Genomic DNA, 16,977 nt, shown 5'->3' with positions numbered 1-16,977 from the left:
CATACACATACATACACAAACACACACATTACACATATATACAAACATACACATACACAAACACACATACTACATATAAGCCACACACACAATGGACACATACACAAATGCACATACGCCATATATATACAAACACAAATACACACATACACACATACACAAATACATATACTACATATAAGCCACACACACACAATGCACACATACATACCACACACATACACACCACACACATACCACACTACACACACATACACATGCCACATGCAAGCCACACCACATAACACATACACACACCACTCACACATACACACACATACCACATGCAAGCCATACCACATACATACATACATACCACTCATACATACACAAACACACATGCACACAACACATACACACACTATACAAACACACACACCACACATACACTCACACTATACATGCACACACATCACACACACACACATTACAGATAGTATCTGTTTTGTGACACACTGAAATTGAGACGCTCTGGACCAAACTTGGCGCAAATTTCTTTGACTGTCAGACTCCATTAAGTGTGGTTATGGAGATGAGACCTGATGCTGACCTTCAGCCCCTCCTGCTCTGAGCCCATCGCTTACAACCGTGCTCTATAAATAATCGCTGCACCGATCTTCCCATCTGGACTCCATGCTCCTGGAGACTGGAGACTTGCTTATCTGCATTACCTGTCTGTAGAGAACTGGCAAATCTGGACAGCCTCACAGGCTCAGTGTCTCTTTTCAAAACTTAGCCACAAGCTAGCTAAGTAGGTCAGAGAGAGGCAACCGAGTTTCAAAGGCTCCCATGTCATACCAGGACCAAGTTTGAATACGAGGCTCTTGTCACTGATGTGAAACTCTCCAGACCCAACCTTCTCAGAGTCTAACACCCACACATCACCTTGGGAACTTAGTACTGATCCAGTGGTTTGGAAGGGGCTCACGACTCAGCTTTTTGAACAAGCTTCCCATTGGTGTTGATGGTGTTGGACCTTAGGCTGTAGGCAGTGGTGATGGGTCGCATTTTTCTTATTCTCCTCCCTATGCAATCATGTATGGTGAGATGGGTCATATCTTTCTCCTGGCATTCTCTACGCGGCATGTTCTATACAGCTCTACCCAGCCAACACCTGTCTCTCAGAATGGGAGCAAGGACTCTACGTGCTGCTGGTAGGTCTCTCTGCGTGTGTCTTCTTTCTCTGATACCACAGATCTGTCGCCTGTGGCCTCCGGCACCCTTCCTGCCACTTGGCACCATTTATAAAAGTCAAATAAATGCAACTATGGTTTTCACGACACACAAGTATGGAGAGGCAATTGCCAAAGACTTACAACAAAAGTCCTTTGGGGGAGTTCCGGGGATGGTTCTAGAGAAATCTGCATTTTCGTATGAGGAATGATTTCTAGTGTTGTATGTAGAGCCTTGAGGTTTATGCTGATGCCAGTCCCTGGAGAGCATGCACCTGTACCCCTGTTCTTTCTCTTAGAGGTCATATGGGTATAAAGCATTAGATAGAAGGCACAGGACTTAAGATCGAGGCACCTCAGTAGCATCTCTGTTTACTCAAACTAATTGCAAAATGATCTGTCACTCCAAATCAAGAAAGATTTTGTTTACTTAGCATGACCTATAGCAAAAGTTTAGTTTCATGTTTGAGCCTTAAGGGGAGACAGAAGGAGAGGGGATTGAGGAAAGGGGGTGGATATAAATGACATGGAAAACTAGAGAGAGGACAGTGTGGTTGACAGGAGTGAGGAGGGAGCAGAAAGGCACCTGGGACCCTGACTCAGACTTACGTGTCTGCCTCGGTGGGATTTATTCTGCACCTAGACCAGGAAGAATCATGAACAGAACACGGCATCTCCTTATCCCTTAAGGAACCACAAGTGATGGGAAATGTCAGAGTCACTGGTTTTATCTGGATCTGTTCCCAGTAGCTTATCCTGTTGTAGGAGGAGCTAAGGTGGGAGGAGTAAGGGGAGGAAGAGAAAAAGGAAGAGGAGGAGCTAGGGAGAGCAGAGATGTAGGAGGATGGAGAGCCACGCAGGTATGGAGAGCAGTCCTGGGTAACAATTTTTATTTAGGTTAGCTAATTGGGAAACAACTCTCTTTGTATGGGCATATTGTTCTTGAGCTTTACCAAACATATAAAGCCTTTGATAAATCTTTAAGCATTAGAGTCTCATTTTTCTACCAGGCTTTCGTGGAATGGTGGGACGGTCTGGGCAATGCCCAGCCTTGTGGAGACAGCATGGAAGATTGGCAGAGCCATCTCCCACACTGGTGTCTCGTGGGTGGCAGGGTTGGTGTTTCTGGCTGACCGTTTCTAGCTGCTGCAACGCACGTGACTTCTGGCCGAGAAACATGGCTGCTGAGCTAGACCAAGCCGCTGCAGCTTAGATAGTCAGCTTGACCAGCAGCCGTTTTGTTTTTTTTTTAATAATTACGTCAACATCCTGTAATGTCTCGTCTTAGAAAGCAACACCATGATCTTCAGGGAAAGTGAGGGGAGGAACTGTCTGAAGGAGGAAGTACATAGATGTAGCAGAGGTATCTAGGAGACCTCCAGAAACGCGGAACAGGTGGGCAGACCAAGTTCAAGGGCTAGACGTTAGAAAGTTCTTTCAAGAACTGGCCTGAGATAGACCCTCAACCAGGGAAAGCATCTTCAGGGTGGGAATCTCGGTCTAGACATTGCGTGAAACCCCCTTCAACAAGGAACCAGCAGTGAACACCTCCCTCTACTGCCCTTTCCCACAGCCACGCCCTGATACAGCACCCCCAGCTGCCCAGTTTCCTCTCCAAGAGCATCCTTTACCAGCGCTCCACTGCTCAGCAGGATGACAAAGATTATGAAGCTCTCAAACCAGCTGTGCTTTACGATTTGGTAGCAGGTTTTCCGAAGGTTCCACCACAAGACCCAGAGGGACTTTCTCTTGTTTGTTTTGCGGCATAGAAAGATACAACTGAGGGCTGAAAGGAAACATTTGTAGCATTAGCGTCTAGAGCGGTTGTGTTCGCCACCTGTCTTCCCACTCCTCTTCATGTCCCTTGCCTTATGAACTGCAGCTCCCCACATCATCCACCACCCCCATCAGGCGTGGGGGCCGGCCTTTCAGCTCTACTGGCCAAAGGGAAGAGGTAAAGCAACAAAGTACCAGATCTAAGCCTTGCCTGTTTCCACTTGGCCTGCATCGTCTCTCTGAAGGAGATATCCTCAGGTTAGCCCATTGGTTCTCATTGAAGGATGAGTCACAAGCAGCAGAGCCAACTTGCTCAGCTGACCTCAACTGAGTCCCGCTGACCCCCTCACTGATACCACTGGCATGAACAAAGTCATCTATCTGCAGCAGAGACCCCCAGCTGGGTCAACTGATGTGGGGGTCTGCTTATCAACACATGCCGTCGATGATTTGTAGTTATTAACTGTGCCAAAAATGTGGGATGGGGAGGTATGTGACATACAAGTAGTGTCCACGGGGTTTCCAGAAATGAGATGAGGGCTTCCAAGGCTTTGTGGACTCAAGCCACACATGGAAGAACCTGACCAACTGTTAAGAGGTCTACAAGTAGCCTTTGTTTTCCAATATATACATCTTTACCACAGAGTGCACTGTTCTTCATACCTCATTCCCTTCCTCTCCATTCATTCCGATAGTGGATGTCCTAAGGACTCTACAGAGGGGCTGACATGTTGGCCCAGCAAGTTATCAAGAAAAGCCTTATGGATACTCACTCTGTTTATTGGGCTATGTGAATGGAGCATACCTAAGCTAAAAGTTTCTTGAAATTCCCTCCACTAGACTCTAATTATCTAAGGATAGTAGTTCTAGAAATGAGGCAGCCACCCGAGCCACAGAGCTACAGAGAACGTAAACCCCACTCAAACACTATGTGCAAAACTATGACCACTTACCCTTGGGAAAGCATCTATCTGGTTGCTTTTTGGGGGAAACTGTTTTCTGTAAATTTCTAAAGATATCATTCAGGTCAATTGTGCTGCATTCCGAGAGCATGCTTACTGCATCGGACTTCTGCATGTTAGAAGAGAGAGAGGAGACAAAGAGTTGCCAAGATGGCCAAGCCAGCCAGGCAGAGGCTTCGGGATGTAAGGATGTTAGTACACTCTTGTTGGGATTTTTGTTAGGTTCTCTATCAACCTTGCTTCAGGGGAAAATTATCTTATCTCTGGGGCTAAGGAACAGCCAGGTACATGTGTGCACATTAGCTTATCCCTTCCTTCCAACAAATCACAACCCTAATAGGCTGCCAATTAGAGCAGCAGATACGAAGACTGATTACTGATCTACTGAGACTAATTTTCAGCTATCCCAACTTATAGAATAATAGGTTAGGCCAGTGGCTCTGGCTCACTTAACCCTGTAAGAGACAATCTAGCAATGTCTAGGGACTTTTTAAAAAAAAAATAAAGAGGTGTGTGTGTGTGTGTGTGTGTGTGTGTGTGTGTGTGTGTGTGTGTGTGTTCCAGCCAGAGCACATTCTTAGCTGTTATTCCTCAGGATCTGGCCATCATGGCTTTTTTGAGACAGTCTCTCATTGGCCTAGAGATCACCAAATGGGCCAGTCTAGCTGACTAGTGAGCCCCAGGGATCTTCCTACTTCTGCCTCCCCAGTGCTGGGATTACAAGCATCCACTACTATGTCTGGCTTTTTTGTGGTCTCTGGAGATCAAGCTCGGGTCCTTACACTGGCTGCAAGCTATTTCTCAAATAGTCCATCTCCCCAGAACTATAGACAGTTTTAATTATCACAGCTAGCGGGATACTCCTGGTATCTAGTGAGTGGAGGCTGAGGATCACCGGCAGGCATCCTAAAATTCACAGGAAAGCTCACCACAGTGGGCAGTTCTCTTGTCCCAAATGTTAATGTAGCAAAACTGAAAGGCGCTGACTCATACACTTGTTTAAGATACTATCCTGGCAATCAGTTCTCCATTCATTCTGCTGTTGCTCCACAAGCCTATTCTGGAGACTGTGTGGAGGAGTCACACGCTCCTCCCCACCATACCCTGGGACCATTACCTTTCGAGCACTCTGTATGGTTAAATGCGGATCTTCTTCAGAAAACACTTCCATTTCAACCCCGTGGTCATCTGGGCTGGGGTGCTGCTTGGTCTCCGGAGAGAGGTCACAGGCCTGACACACAGAAGCCCAGAGTGAAGTTAATACTGCTCTGGACAGATCACTTGGCATAAATCGAGTTTGAATTCTGTTCCTGAAAAACCCAATGTGGAAATGTACTGGGAAAACTACTGAACAGAACAGGAACAGGAACAGGAAGGAATGTATTATAAAGTTCCTTAATCGCAACAGTATGGTTCTGGTATAAGATTCAACCTGTCCAATTAACTCGGAGATAAAATATCAATACAAGTGTGTGTGTGTGTGTGTGTGTGTGTGTGTGTGTGTTTGCATGTAGAGGCCTGAGGTATTTCTGCATTGTTTTACCACTATACTTTTGAGATAGAGTCTCTCATTGAACCCAGAGCTCACCAATTATGTAGACTGACTGGGTAACAAGTGGCAGGGATTCCTGTCCCCCGTCTTCCCCGTGATCAAATTACAGGCACTTAGCAGCATTTTGTTCTGTTTTAATGTACGTGCTGAGGATTCAAACACTTCACCCACTGAGCAATATGGAGACTTAAAATATTCTAAAATGCATCCATTCAACTCAATAGCTAACTAATAAATCAATAAACGACACCGGTACGTGTTGCTACAATTTAGTAAAAAGTAAAATTCACAATCACGTGAATAAACAAAGAGTAAGAAAGAGGAAAAGCAATTTTTATCCTTTGAATACAGAGGGTTTCTTAGTAACTTAGCATGATGTCATCTTGGCAGAATCTAGAATCACCTGGGATATGGGCCCTGGGCATGCCTCTAGGGGGTTATCTGGGAGTGTTAATGCAGGTGGGAAGATGGCCCACTGTGGGCAGCACCATCCCCTGGCTGGGATCCTGGACTGTGCGAGTGGGGGAACGGAGCTGAGCAATAGTACACATCACTCTCTACGTCCTGACTGTGGATGTGATATGAGCAGCTGCTTCAAGCTCCTGCTGTCTCCTCTATGCCACCACCGTGGGCTGTACCTTGAGCTGTGAGCTGAGGTAAACCCTCTCCTTTAGTTGCTTTTGTCTGAGCATTGCATCACAGCAACAGAACAGGAAGCTAAGACACATAGGAAGTGAAAAGCTGTGGTGGTTTGTATATGCTTGGCTCAGGGAGTGGCACTATTAGGAGGTGTGACTCTGTTGGAGTAGGGGTGTCACTGTGGATGTGGGCTTGAAGACCCTCATCCTAGCTGCCTGGCAGTCAGTATTCTGCTAGAAGCATTCAGATGAGGATGTAAAACTCTCAGCTCCTCCTGCACCAGGCCTGCCTGGATGTTGCTGTGTTTCCTGCTATGATGATAATGGACTGAACCTCTGAACCTGTAAGCCAGCCCCAATTAAATGTTGTCCTTATAAGAGTTGCCTTGGTCATGGTGTCTGTTCACAGCAGTAAACCCTAACTAAGACAAAAGTATAAAGGATGCAAGAGCAGCATGTTGTAAAAATCAGGGTTTGGTGTGTTCATCTGCCAGGATGTCTAAAACCAGTGAGTGGTGGCTAATCCTGGGTATCAACTTGACTATAGCAGAACCAGCCATAGCCCAAACTGTGGGTTACTCCGTGGGGAGCTTTCTGACACCTCTTATAATGCTGCAAACACAGCACTCATTAACCCTCCTAGGATTGGCCTGGCGTGTCCAAAAACATCTATATTTTATAAATGCATATCCCTGAACAACACCTAGAATGTGCCGGGTGCCAAGTGCCCTGTGGTGACACTACATTCCAACCACATCTCATGTGATGTACGGACCTTCCATACCTGAACTCCGGCACTAGGAAGTGAGGTGGGTGGGGCACCACATTCACCACAACATTCCATATCGTCCTCTTCCTCTGCGAGTGGGGCCAGCGGAGCCCCGGCCTGCCCAGTGTACAAAGTGATTTCTGAATCATACTCCTTCCAGGGCCTCGCATCCAGGGGGACCATGGCTTTATTCTCACCAGAAAAGCTTTCCCTTGCCTCTTTTGGCTTTGGCGAGTTTTGCCTCTTGCATCTCTTGCAACAAAAATTCCAAAAAGTGTGCGCCATGAAGGAGAAGGCCCGGCGGAACCGATCCAGGGCTAGCTGCACTTTGGTTTTCCTGGTCTCTCCTTCTGGGTTCCCATCCTTCTCCTCATTGCTGAAGGAATTAAGCAGCAAGGCAATGAAGAGGTTAAGCACCTGAGGGGAGTAATAAGGGAAGTTTAGCAGAGAAAGAGGTACTGTGAGCTCCTAGAACTAACGACCTCTCCCTCAAAGCTCAACCGAGTCAAATGAGATTTCCTGCTCTCTCCCAGATATGTCCTCCTACACAGGAAATGGCAAGATGGAGCCTGAGGAAAGAACAGACAAGAGGCACAGATCAGGCAAGGTGACAGACATACACATAGGGAAGGGTGCATCCAGAAAGTGTTACACTGAGAGAACCCAGGCTCCGGAAGGCTAATACCACATGTTTCCTCTCATAAACCAATCCCACCTCTAAGGCTTTTTAAACGAGTGTGTATGTGGGCGTGAGTGTAGGTTATCAGTCGTGAAACAGAAAGGAGACTACAAGAGAGAGAAAATGGTGATTTTAAAAAGGGCAGAGGTAATGATACAATTCATGTGACATAGAAGAAAGGGTCTTCTGGGCTGAGAGGGCAAGAGCTTAGGAAGACGGCTCAGCAGTTCAAGTCCCCAGGACCCACACAAATGCCAAGTGGGCATGGAAGCCAACCTGTGATCCCAGCTGCAGAGACAGAGCTAGAAAATCTCTGCAGCAAGCTGGCTGAGAGCTCTGGGTTGACTGAGAGATCCTGTCTGGAACAAGCTGGCTAGCCAGACCAGCCGTGTCTGAGAGCTCTGGAATTGACTGAGATCCTGCCACCAAGACCAAGACAGAAGCATCATCAAGAACGATGTCTGACATCACTTCAGGGCCTCTACACACTTCCAACACACACACCCAGGCATTCACGTGTGTCTGCATATACAGGCACCCACACGCATGTGAACTGGCATACACACTCAAGTGGCACACCACATACACATAGAAATAAGAAAAAAAAACCTCTATGTAATATATAAAAATGTAACAATGAAATGTATTAAGTTTTGTATACTAATTAATTTTTAATTTAATACTAATTTTTATGTTTTACTCCTCTGTGTGTCTGTGTCTGTGTGTATGTGTATGTGTCTCTGTGTGTCTGTGTGTATCTGTCTGTGTGTCTGTATGTGTATATATATGTGTCTGTGTGTGTGTCTGTGTATGTCTATATGTGTGTGTATGTGTCTCTGTGTGTGTGTCTATATGTGTCTGTACGTGTCTATATGTGTGTCTGTGTCTATGTGTATCTGTGTCTGGGTGTGTGTGTAGATGTGCATGGAATGTATACCCAGGTGCTCACAGAAGGCCTCAGAAGCTGGAGCTACAGGTCGTTTTGAGCTTCCCTTTGTGGGGAAGTGTTTGAGGCTATGAATGGATGTAGTCATTCAGCTTTACCAGGAGACTTCCTCTCCCTGCACCTTTGCTCCAGTTTTCCTCTGCACATCTAAGCCCTTCCTGACTTGAGAAGTGGCCTTCTCAAGTACCACAGTTGTCAGTGGATCCTTTCTCAGGGCTCTCTTCCAACTCCCATTAGTGATGTCCTGGTTTCTGACCCTTGTGACACTTGCCAGCTGTACAGATACTATTTATTAGGCACTTAGGACAAAGCTATCTGTGTGGACAGTTACTTATGTCTGCCCCGTGACCCCTACGTGTTCCAAGCCCAGGGTTCCTTATGCATCTCTATCTCTTCATATCTTCACTGATATATATGTAATCAGCCTCTCTGTTGATATCTAGGCAGCTAGATGAAGACAAAGAGCCAAGCTGCCTTACCCAGTAAGGAAGCCCAGCAGTATAAGATGTCTGAAGAAGGAACAAGGGCCTGTTATAAGTGCAGACAGATGTATCAGAATCATTACATGATGTTTACAGATCTAGGAATCACAGACAAAAAAAGACACAGAGCAAGTAAAGAACCATCGCCCTCCCGTGTGTGTGTGTGTGTGTGTGTGTGTGTGTGTGTGTGTGTACACTTGCATGTGTTATAGGGGGTACATGTATAAACCTGAGGTCAACCTCAGATTTTGTTCCTGTTGTTCTGATTGTTTTGAGCCAATGTCTCTCCCTTGCCTGGAGCTCACCTAGGCTAACTGCAAGCGTCAGGATCGCCTGCCTTCACATTTCCACTGTCGCAGAAGTGCCAGCCACCACTCGAGGCTCTTTGTTTCCATTCCTTCTTGGACAGGATTTAGGTCCCTGTGTTTGTACATCAAGCACTTTCTCACGAGAGTTCTTTGCCTCTTGCGCATATTTTAAGAATGAAGAGTCATCCTATGTTCCCCCAGTGGACATCTCTGCCTATCTTCTCCACCAAATAAGTCATGTGGCCTTGCCTTAGCCAGACAGTTCTCAACCCGTGGGTCTCGACCCCCACAAGGATAGCGTATTAGATATTCTGCATATCAGATACTTACATTGCTATTCATAACAGTAAAAAATTTACGGTGGCAATGAAATAATTTTATGGTCGGGGGTCACCAAAACATGAGGAACTGTATAGATGTGTCGCAGCATTAGGAAAGTTGGGGATGACTGTCTTAGCCGATCACTGATCAGGAGAACATGATTTCCTTACACCAAGCATCAGTGATGAACTGGCCAATGGGCAGAGCCAGTAAACAACACAACAACACATGTCCCGTGTGTTAAAGAGGTTTCGTCTCATGTTTATACCTTCCTCAGGTCAAATTCAAAATAATATTCTTTTCAGTTATATTTTTATGCATATGGGTGTTTTGCCTGCACACGTCTGTTCACAGTGTGCTTGCTTAGAACCTGACGACTCCAGAAGAGGGCATCAGGTTCCCTGGAACAAGAGTTACAGACAGCTGAGAGCTGTACTTGGAATTGAATCCAGGTCCTCTGGAGGAGCAACCAGTGCTCTTAACCAGTGAGCGATCTCTCCAACCCAATAAAAAGGAGAATTTTAAGATTCAATTGTCTCATACTTTGAATAACAATGCTCACTAGTGAAGTGTTGTTAAGAGACCGAGGAACGCTCAGCTCTAAGTGGGCTCACACTCTGTCTCCGTGGCTCACTGATCATTGTGAAGAAAGACTTAAGACACAGCAGCAGTGGACGAAGACAACAGGGAATCAGTGCCTTCTGGATACAGCCAGGAAACTGCACACACAAACTCACAGCAGTTACGATGGCATACACCGAACCATGCGAGCCCCAGCCAAACCAAACCCCAGTCTGGAGTGGGGAAGGGGACATGAAGTCCCACCCTTAGCCAAGGAGAGATTTGTCCTTTGCTAGCTGCTGTGAGTGGGTCAGTTTCCTTTAAAGGTGTTGCTCCTGGTAAATTAGCCACACTTCAATGGAAGACCACACATCCAAGAGTACAGGAGCATCACACACTGGACTTGATGGGCGGGGCGGGGGATGAGTAAGATCGAATCGCGCTGAATGAACGACCTCAGCCACTCACCACAAGCTTCCCAATCACCATGATGAGCACGAAGACGATGATGCATAGCGGGGAGCCGTCCATCTCCTGCATACATTCCCACATGTTCTCGATCCATTCCCCACAGAGGATGCGGAACACCACCAGGAAGGAGTGGTAGAAGTCGTCCATGTGCCAGCGCCGCCTGCACCGCTCCCGGGGGACGTAGGCGGTCTTGTTGAACTTGGCGCCAAAGAGCCGCATGCCAACCACGGAAAAGATGAAGACCACGATGGTCAGGACCACAGTCAGGTTTCCGAGCGCACCCACAGAGTGGCCGATGATCTTAATGAGGGTGTTTAACGTGGGCCAGGATTTGGCTAACTTGAAGACCCTCAGCTGTGAAAACGGAACAAACCAAAGGAAAGTTACACCTGCAGCGAGCTGCTGTAGAAAGCAAACAGTGTCCTTCAACCCCAGGGCTTGGGACTTTCAAAACCTGCCACCTGCAGCATAGTCACCAGCTTCTGGTCTCAAGTACTACTTTTTAATTTAAATCTTTTTTTTTTTCCTTTTTTAAAGTTCTGTGTATATTGGTCATTTGCCTGCAAGAGCATCACAGTACTGGAGGAGGCCAGCAGAGGGAGTCAGGACCCCGGTACTGAAGTTAAAGCCAGCTGTGAGCCACCATGTGGGTGCTAGGAATTGAACCTGGGTCCTCTGGAAGAGCACCCAGCACTCCTAACTGCTAGGCCGTTTCTCCAGGTCCAATCTAAATCTTTTTAAATTTATATTTATTCATTTATTTGTGGAAAAAGAGAGAGACACATATGGTGGTTATCCTAGTTGGCCTCAACTGTTTTTGAAGGGTTGTCCAGTCAGATCTGACCACGAGGGTCTGTCTTGATGAGTCCATTGTGGACAGCATCCCCCCTACACAGTTAGGCTTGCACTGTGTAAGAAAACGGGATGAACATGAGCCTGTGAGCGAGACATGCAGTCAGCCAGGAAGCATCCATCGCTCCATGGCTTCTGCTCCGATTCCTTTGCTGTGAGTGAGCTCCTGCCCTGACTTCCCATGGTGACAGACTACAGAAAAATAAGACAAATAAACCGTCTCCGCGTCTAAGTTACTCTGGGTCAGATTTCCTGTTTTATCACAGAAGCAGAATGAACCTGGAACGGTGGTCAAAAGAAGAAGACTTATATACAAATTACAACCTGCAGGAGTCGGCTTTCTCCTTCCACCATGGGGGTCCCAGGGATTGAGCTCAGGCCTTCAGGCTTGGGAGCAAACATGCCACCCTAGCTGAACAATCTCACCAACCCCACAGTTTTATTTTAAAATAGAAAGTATCTTGTTCTGGGGCTGGAAGGATGGCCCCACAGTGATGAACACATGCCACTCTTATAGAGAAAAGTTCTTGTAGAGGACTCCACCCTGGGTGGCTGGTACCCAGGGGCTCTGTAGCTGGCTTCTGGCTTCCCCGGGTAGCTGCACACATGTGATACACATGTGACACATATGCACATATATAACATATCCACACATGCATGGATCTGCACACATGTCACACACATGTCACACACACACATACACATGACATACCCATACATGTATCCACATGCGCACACACAAAGCTTTTTTAAAATTATTTTTCTTAAAATTAATAATTAATATTAATTATTAATTTCTTAAAATTATCTTTCTTAAAATTATTTTTAAGAAGTCAACCTAAACTAGCTGTTCATGACAGCACACATCTGTAATCCAAGACCTTGGGAAGAAGATTGGGAATTTGAGGCCAACCTGGGCTACCTAGGGAGGTAGATGAATACAAATTTTGTCCTGGAGCTAGAATGTGATGAATTAAGGTTTAATCCAAAATAGCTGTTGAGCCCACTCAAGATTTTTTTTCTGTTCAGGATGTTAGGTTACACTGTGGAATAAGAAAGTGGGGCCAGGGCCAGGGCCAGGTGTGGGTAGCACACACCTATAACCTCAGCACTGGAAGACACGGGCAAGTAGATCTGTAGGATCACAGCCACCCTGCACTATATAATGAGTGCCAGGCCAGCATGGGCTACATAGCGAGACCCTGTCTCAAATAGAAAGAAGAGAGAAAGGAAGGAAAAGGATAGGAAGGGGAGGGGCAAAGAATGGGACAGGTGAAATGGTTCAGTGGACAAAGGCACTTCCTGACCCCAGTTTGAGCCCCATGATCCTCAGGGTCAGAGAGAGCATGAACTCCCGCAAGGTGTCCTTTGACCTCCACTCATGTAACACTGCGCACGCGTACACATGCACCCGCACGCACTCGCGCACACGATACAAGTAAGTTTAAAATGTAAAAATGAAACAAAAGAAAGCGCCTTACCACTCTGAGGGAAGCCAAGAAAGAGAGGTTGTAGAGCACGTCAGCGAGACTCAGAAGGGCCACGATGCTGTCAAAGATGTTCCAGCCGTGCTGGAAGTAATGGTAAGGGTCCAGCGCGATGATCTTGAGACACATTTCCGCTATGAAAATTCCAGTGAAAACCTGCAGTGGGACAAAGGACAAGCGGGAGCTAGCTTTGTTCTGGAGGCGCCTGCTTAAGGACGAGCAGAGTGACCCACATGGACCCCATGCATGGTGGCGGACCTACAGTCCAGGCGCGGGGCACACAGGCCCAGATTCCCCACTACGCTACCATAGCTGCATCCACCAGGAGGCGCTGAAAGTCAGGTCTGCTGACTGCTGGGGCGGGGGCTGTGCCCCCAAGACCCAGATCCTTCCTCCAGCTACATTTCTGCTTTAAACTGTTTTAATTGTTAACTGTTGGATAACGTTTTGGTACATGCATGTCATATACTCTTCTTGTTCCTCTTCCTCCCCGCTGTCCTCCCCCGATGCCCTCCCCATTCCTCCTGCTCTGTCTTGCTAGCCCCCCTACCCAAAGAAAATACGTAAAACTAAAGAGCTTCCTTATTTTAAAATTTAAAATGTATGTATTGTGTTTTCAGTTAGAGAAACGGAACTTTGGAAGAAGACTGGATATTCTGGAAAGATTTTCAATCCATGAATCCATTAACTAATTAGAGTCAAGCATCCACCGACTAATTGTTTGTTGTTTCTGATATATGAGAGACTCAATTTCCCATGAGGAGAAAAAAACAAAAACTGCCTTCCACAGGAACCACGAAAGACAGTGAGCAATCATTCAAAGTTCGGCATCCTTCTTATCCTAGGTTTCCCAGTTTAACCAAGACTCATTCAGTAAAAACCAGTGACATCCAGGAAGTCCACCTCATCTCCTCTCTCTCTCTCTCTCTCTCTCTCTCTCTCTCTCTCTCTCGTACATCCACCTACGTCTTCCAGACCTGACTCACCTTTCCTGAGAATTTACCTATATACCAAATCTACATTATTTTATGACACATGATGTTCCCAGAACAAAGTGCTATGGAGGTCATTATCAGGGGTCTCTGGAGATGCCTTTTTCATGGAGGAACAGATGTTGTGAGACAGGGTCTCATGTAGCCCAGGCTAGCACTGAACTTGCTCTGTGACTGAGGATAACCTTGATCTGGGATCACAAACATTCATCACCATGCCCAATTTATGTGGCGTTGCTGTGTATTGAACCCAAGGCTTCATGCACACAACCGACTGAACTACGCCCCAGCCCCAGTTTGGCATCTTCTCAGGTTTCCCTAACACCCAGAATGTCACTTTTAAGATTGTCTACTACTGCTTCTCCTTCGTGGCTAAAGAGAACTTTAGAGGGCCCATGGGAAACCATAGATATGACCTGCGCAGAACTCAGACCCAAATTCCATTTATGGAACCCAAGGTTGCAGTTTGGGTTAGGTTACTGGAAATGCTTGTACTTCAGCAGAGCTAATGACTCGAAATTCTTCGTGCTTTACAAGCGCCCGAGATTACCCAGTTTCCTATTTTCAGTACGGTTTTTAAATAGTCATCCATATCGTGGTGCTCCATGGCCAAGAAGACAGTATTGATGAGGATGCAGATGGTGATGGCCAGCTCAGTAAACGGATCTGTCATGATAGCCCGCAGGACCTTCTTTATGCACAGCCACCGAGGGCTACAGTCCCACACCAGGTACTTAGACGCCAAGTTTTTCCCACATGGGAAACAAGGCTCCTGGGATTTTTCTTGTTCTGGAAGAGAATGGAAGAATGATAAGGTGTTTGTTCTGAACCAGCCTGGCTGCTCCCTGCCTGCATGTTTAACTTCTTCCTTCTTCCCCGGGGTTTTTTGTGATACATGGCAGATCAAGCAGGGCACTGACTTGAATAGCCAGGAAGTTTTTCCTGCCAAGTAAAGTTGAGAGGAAATGACCTTGCGTACAGCTAGCATGTGGCAAAGTCAAGCACATCAGACAGGGATCCAGAGGCCAACTCTGATTGGTTAGGAACCCATGAGAGAGACAGAGGTAAGCATAATCTCTGCTTTCTAAGAGAGTCCACGCCCATGGCCAAGGGATGCCAGGGCTTAGGAGAAGAAAAAAAGGTTGAGGACAATTGAAGGTACTGTGAGAGTTAATGTTGATTGTCAATTTAACAGGATCTAAAAATACCGGGGGAGAAAAGGCGTGTCTGTGAGGGAATTCCTAGATTACTGGGGGTGGGAAAACCCGCTCTAAATATAGAAGGCACTATTTCTCAAGCTGGAGTCTTGAATTGAATGAAGAAAGTGAGAACACTAGTATCTCTTTTTCTCTCTCTCTCTCTCTCTCTCTCTCTCTCTCTCTCTCTCTCTCTCTCTCCTTCTTCTTGACTGTAGTCACAGTGTGCCCTCTCATCTCTCTCTGCCTTCCGTGCCCTTCCTGTCATGATGGAGTATACCCTCAAACTGTGATCCCAAATAAGTCCTTCCCCCTTTCTTCCTTCAGTTGCTCTGTCATGTTATTTTGTTACCAGTGTTCTGTCAGCTACTCAAGCTCAGGCCCTTAGATGTCTGTACCCCTGATTTGCTGGGTACCATTTCAGAGACTCGTGCAGGCCAAGAGAGGCCATGTAATAATTTAAATGTGCAAAAGGCCCCATCCACCCCAGTCTTTCATGGTCTTGAGTATCTAGACCTTTCCTAGGGCTCACTGTTTGCTGTCAACCTGGGCTAGCAGGGGGTCTTGGCTGGTCTATATGATCTTCTTTGTCCCATGTCAGAATCCTGGCTCTAACTTTGAGAAAAACTGCCACCTCCTGGTAAGGTCTTGCAGCTTTGTTGACTATTGTCATTCAGACCTCCTGAGGCTGGCCAGCCTGCTTGTGAGGAGCTGTCTGTGTTCACAGGCTGAAATCTCCTCCTACCTCTAGCCAACCCCCACCGGGCAGGGAGCACACCTCTCAGGAGGTCCACTTCACTCAAGCCACTTTGCTTGCATGCTCCTGAGATACACGGAGTCTGTTTTTGCAGGATGGCACAGTGGGGTGGCCCCAGAAAACTTCCTCTATGGAGGGCTTCTGGAGGGACTGGGGATGAGGGAAATAAAGAAGTCACAGATGTCGGTTTTCCCAGCAATGCAGAACTCACCCTGCATGGTGATGGTTAAGATACTGACTGCGCTCAGCGCTCTCTGTCTGTGGAGGGGGTCCACATGCTCATCAAACAGATCCACTGGCAAGTTCTGGGACAGTCGTTTGGTTTGCTCAAGGAGTTGTGGCTGTAAGAAAAAGTATGGTGGACCTTTTAAAGGCAGGAGTTGACACTCCCCAAATTTCATAAAGACATCAAATGAAGATAAAGAACATTTTATCCAGAGAGGTTCACGATATCGTAATGGTGTACCCGGCATTCAGTTTTCTTTGCCCGTGTGGAATAGGCCAGAGAAGTAGGATTTGATCACTCATTGTTCATATATATGTGCATTTCTTGAGTCTGACCTACAGAAATTTTGTGTTTTATTTACCTTCAACAAAGGGCAAACCAAATACTCTCTACCCTAGTGATAAGGATAATTTTACTTGTGGGCATCACCCATACCTCATTTCTGTCTATCCATAGACCCGTGGTCCACTCAGTATCTTTACTGGGAGTCCCCACAAGCACCTCAACACCGATACATCCAGAAAGGAACTGGCCATCTTTTCCACCCCTAACATATGTCCTTTCTTATCTCAACAAATCACCTACTCAATCAGCCACAAGCCCTACTCAGTTCAATCACCAGGCATCACCTTCTGTGGGTAAATTTGCTTGTCTTTCTCCATCCTTGTTCTTGGCCATTTCCTATGGATTCAAACACTCCCTCCGGTAAGGGGAAGGAAACACCCCATATTTAAGTGATTTGGAAGGCTAAATGACCCACAAGGCCCAGTCATATGGTTTTTAAAATATTT

At 46.5% G+C, this 16,977-nt stretch overlaps 1 protein-coding gene across 1 annotated transcript in view; it reads right to left on the bottom strand.

The window, feature by feature from the left end:
• Positions 1-16,977, bottom strand: part of Scn11a (sodium voltage-gated channel alpha subunit 11) — a 73,196-nt gene that overhangs the window by 27,627 nt on the left and 28,592 nt on the right. Inside the window, exons 11-18 of the mRNA XM_028767279.1 lie at positions 16,172-16,301; positions 14,558-14,796; positions 13,010-13,171; positions 10,674-11,030; positions 6,924-7,325; positions 5,067-5,180; positions 3,941-4,058; positions 2,843-2,997 (exon numbers count right to left, since the gene is read on the bottom strand). Of these exons, the coding sequence (XP_028623112.1) occupies positions 2,843-2,997; positions 3,941-4,058; positions 5,067-5,180; positions 6,924-7,325; positions 10,674-11,030; positions 13,010-13,171; positions 14,558-14,796; positions 16,172-16,301 (1,677 nt within the window). The remainder of the gene's footprint in view (positions 1-2,842; positions 2,998-3,940; positions 4,059-5,066; positions 5,181-6,923; positions 7,326-10,673; positions 11,031-13,009; positions 13,172-14,557; positions 14,797-16,171; positions 16,302-16,977) is intronic.

This window comes from Grammomys surdaster, unplaced genomic scaffold, assembly GCF_004785775.1.
Source record: "Grammomys surdaster isolate TR1022 unplaced genomic scaffold, NIH_TR_1.0 172, whole genome shotgun sequence".
In the NCBI taxonomy this organism is placed as follows: Eukaryota; Metazoa; Chordata; class Mammalia; order Rodentia; family Muridae; genus Grammomys; species Grammomys surdaster.
The sequence above is the reverse complement of the archived record's forward strand: the minus strand, read 5'-3'. Positions and strand labels throughout refer to the sequence as shown.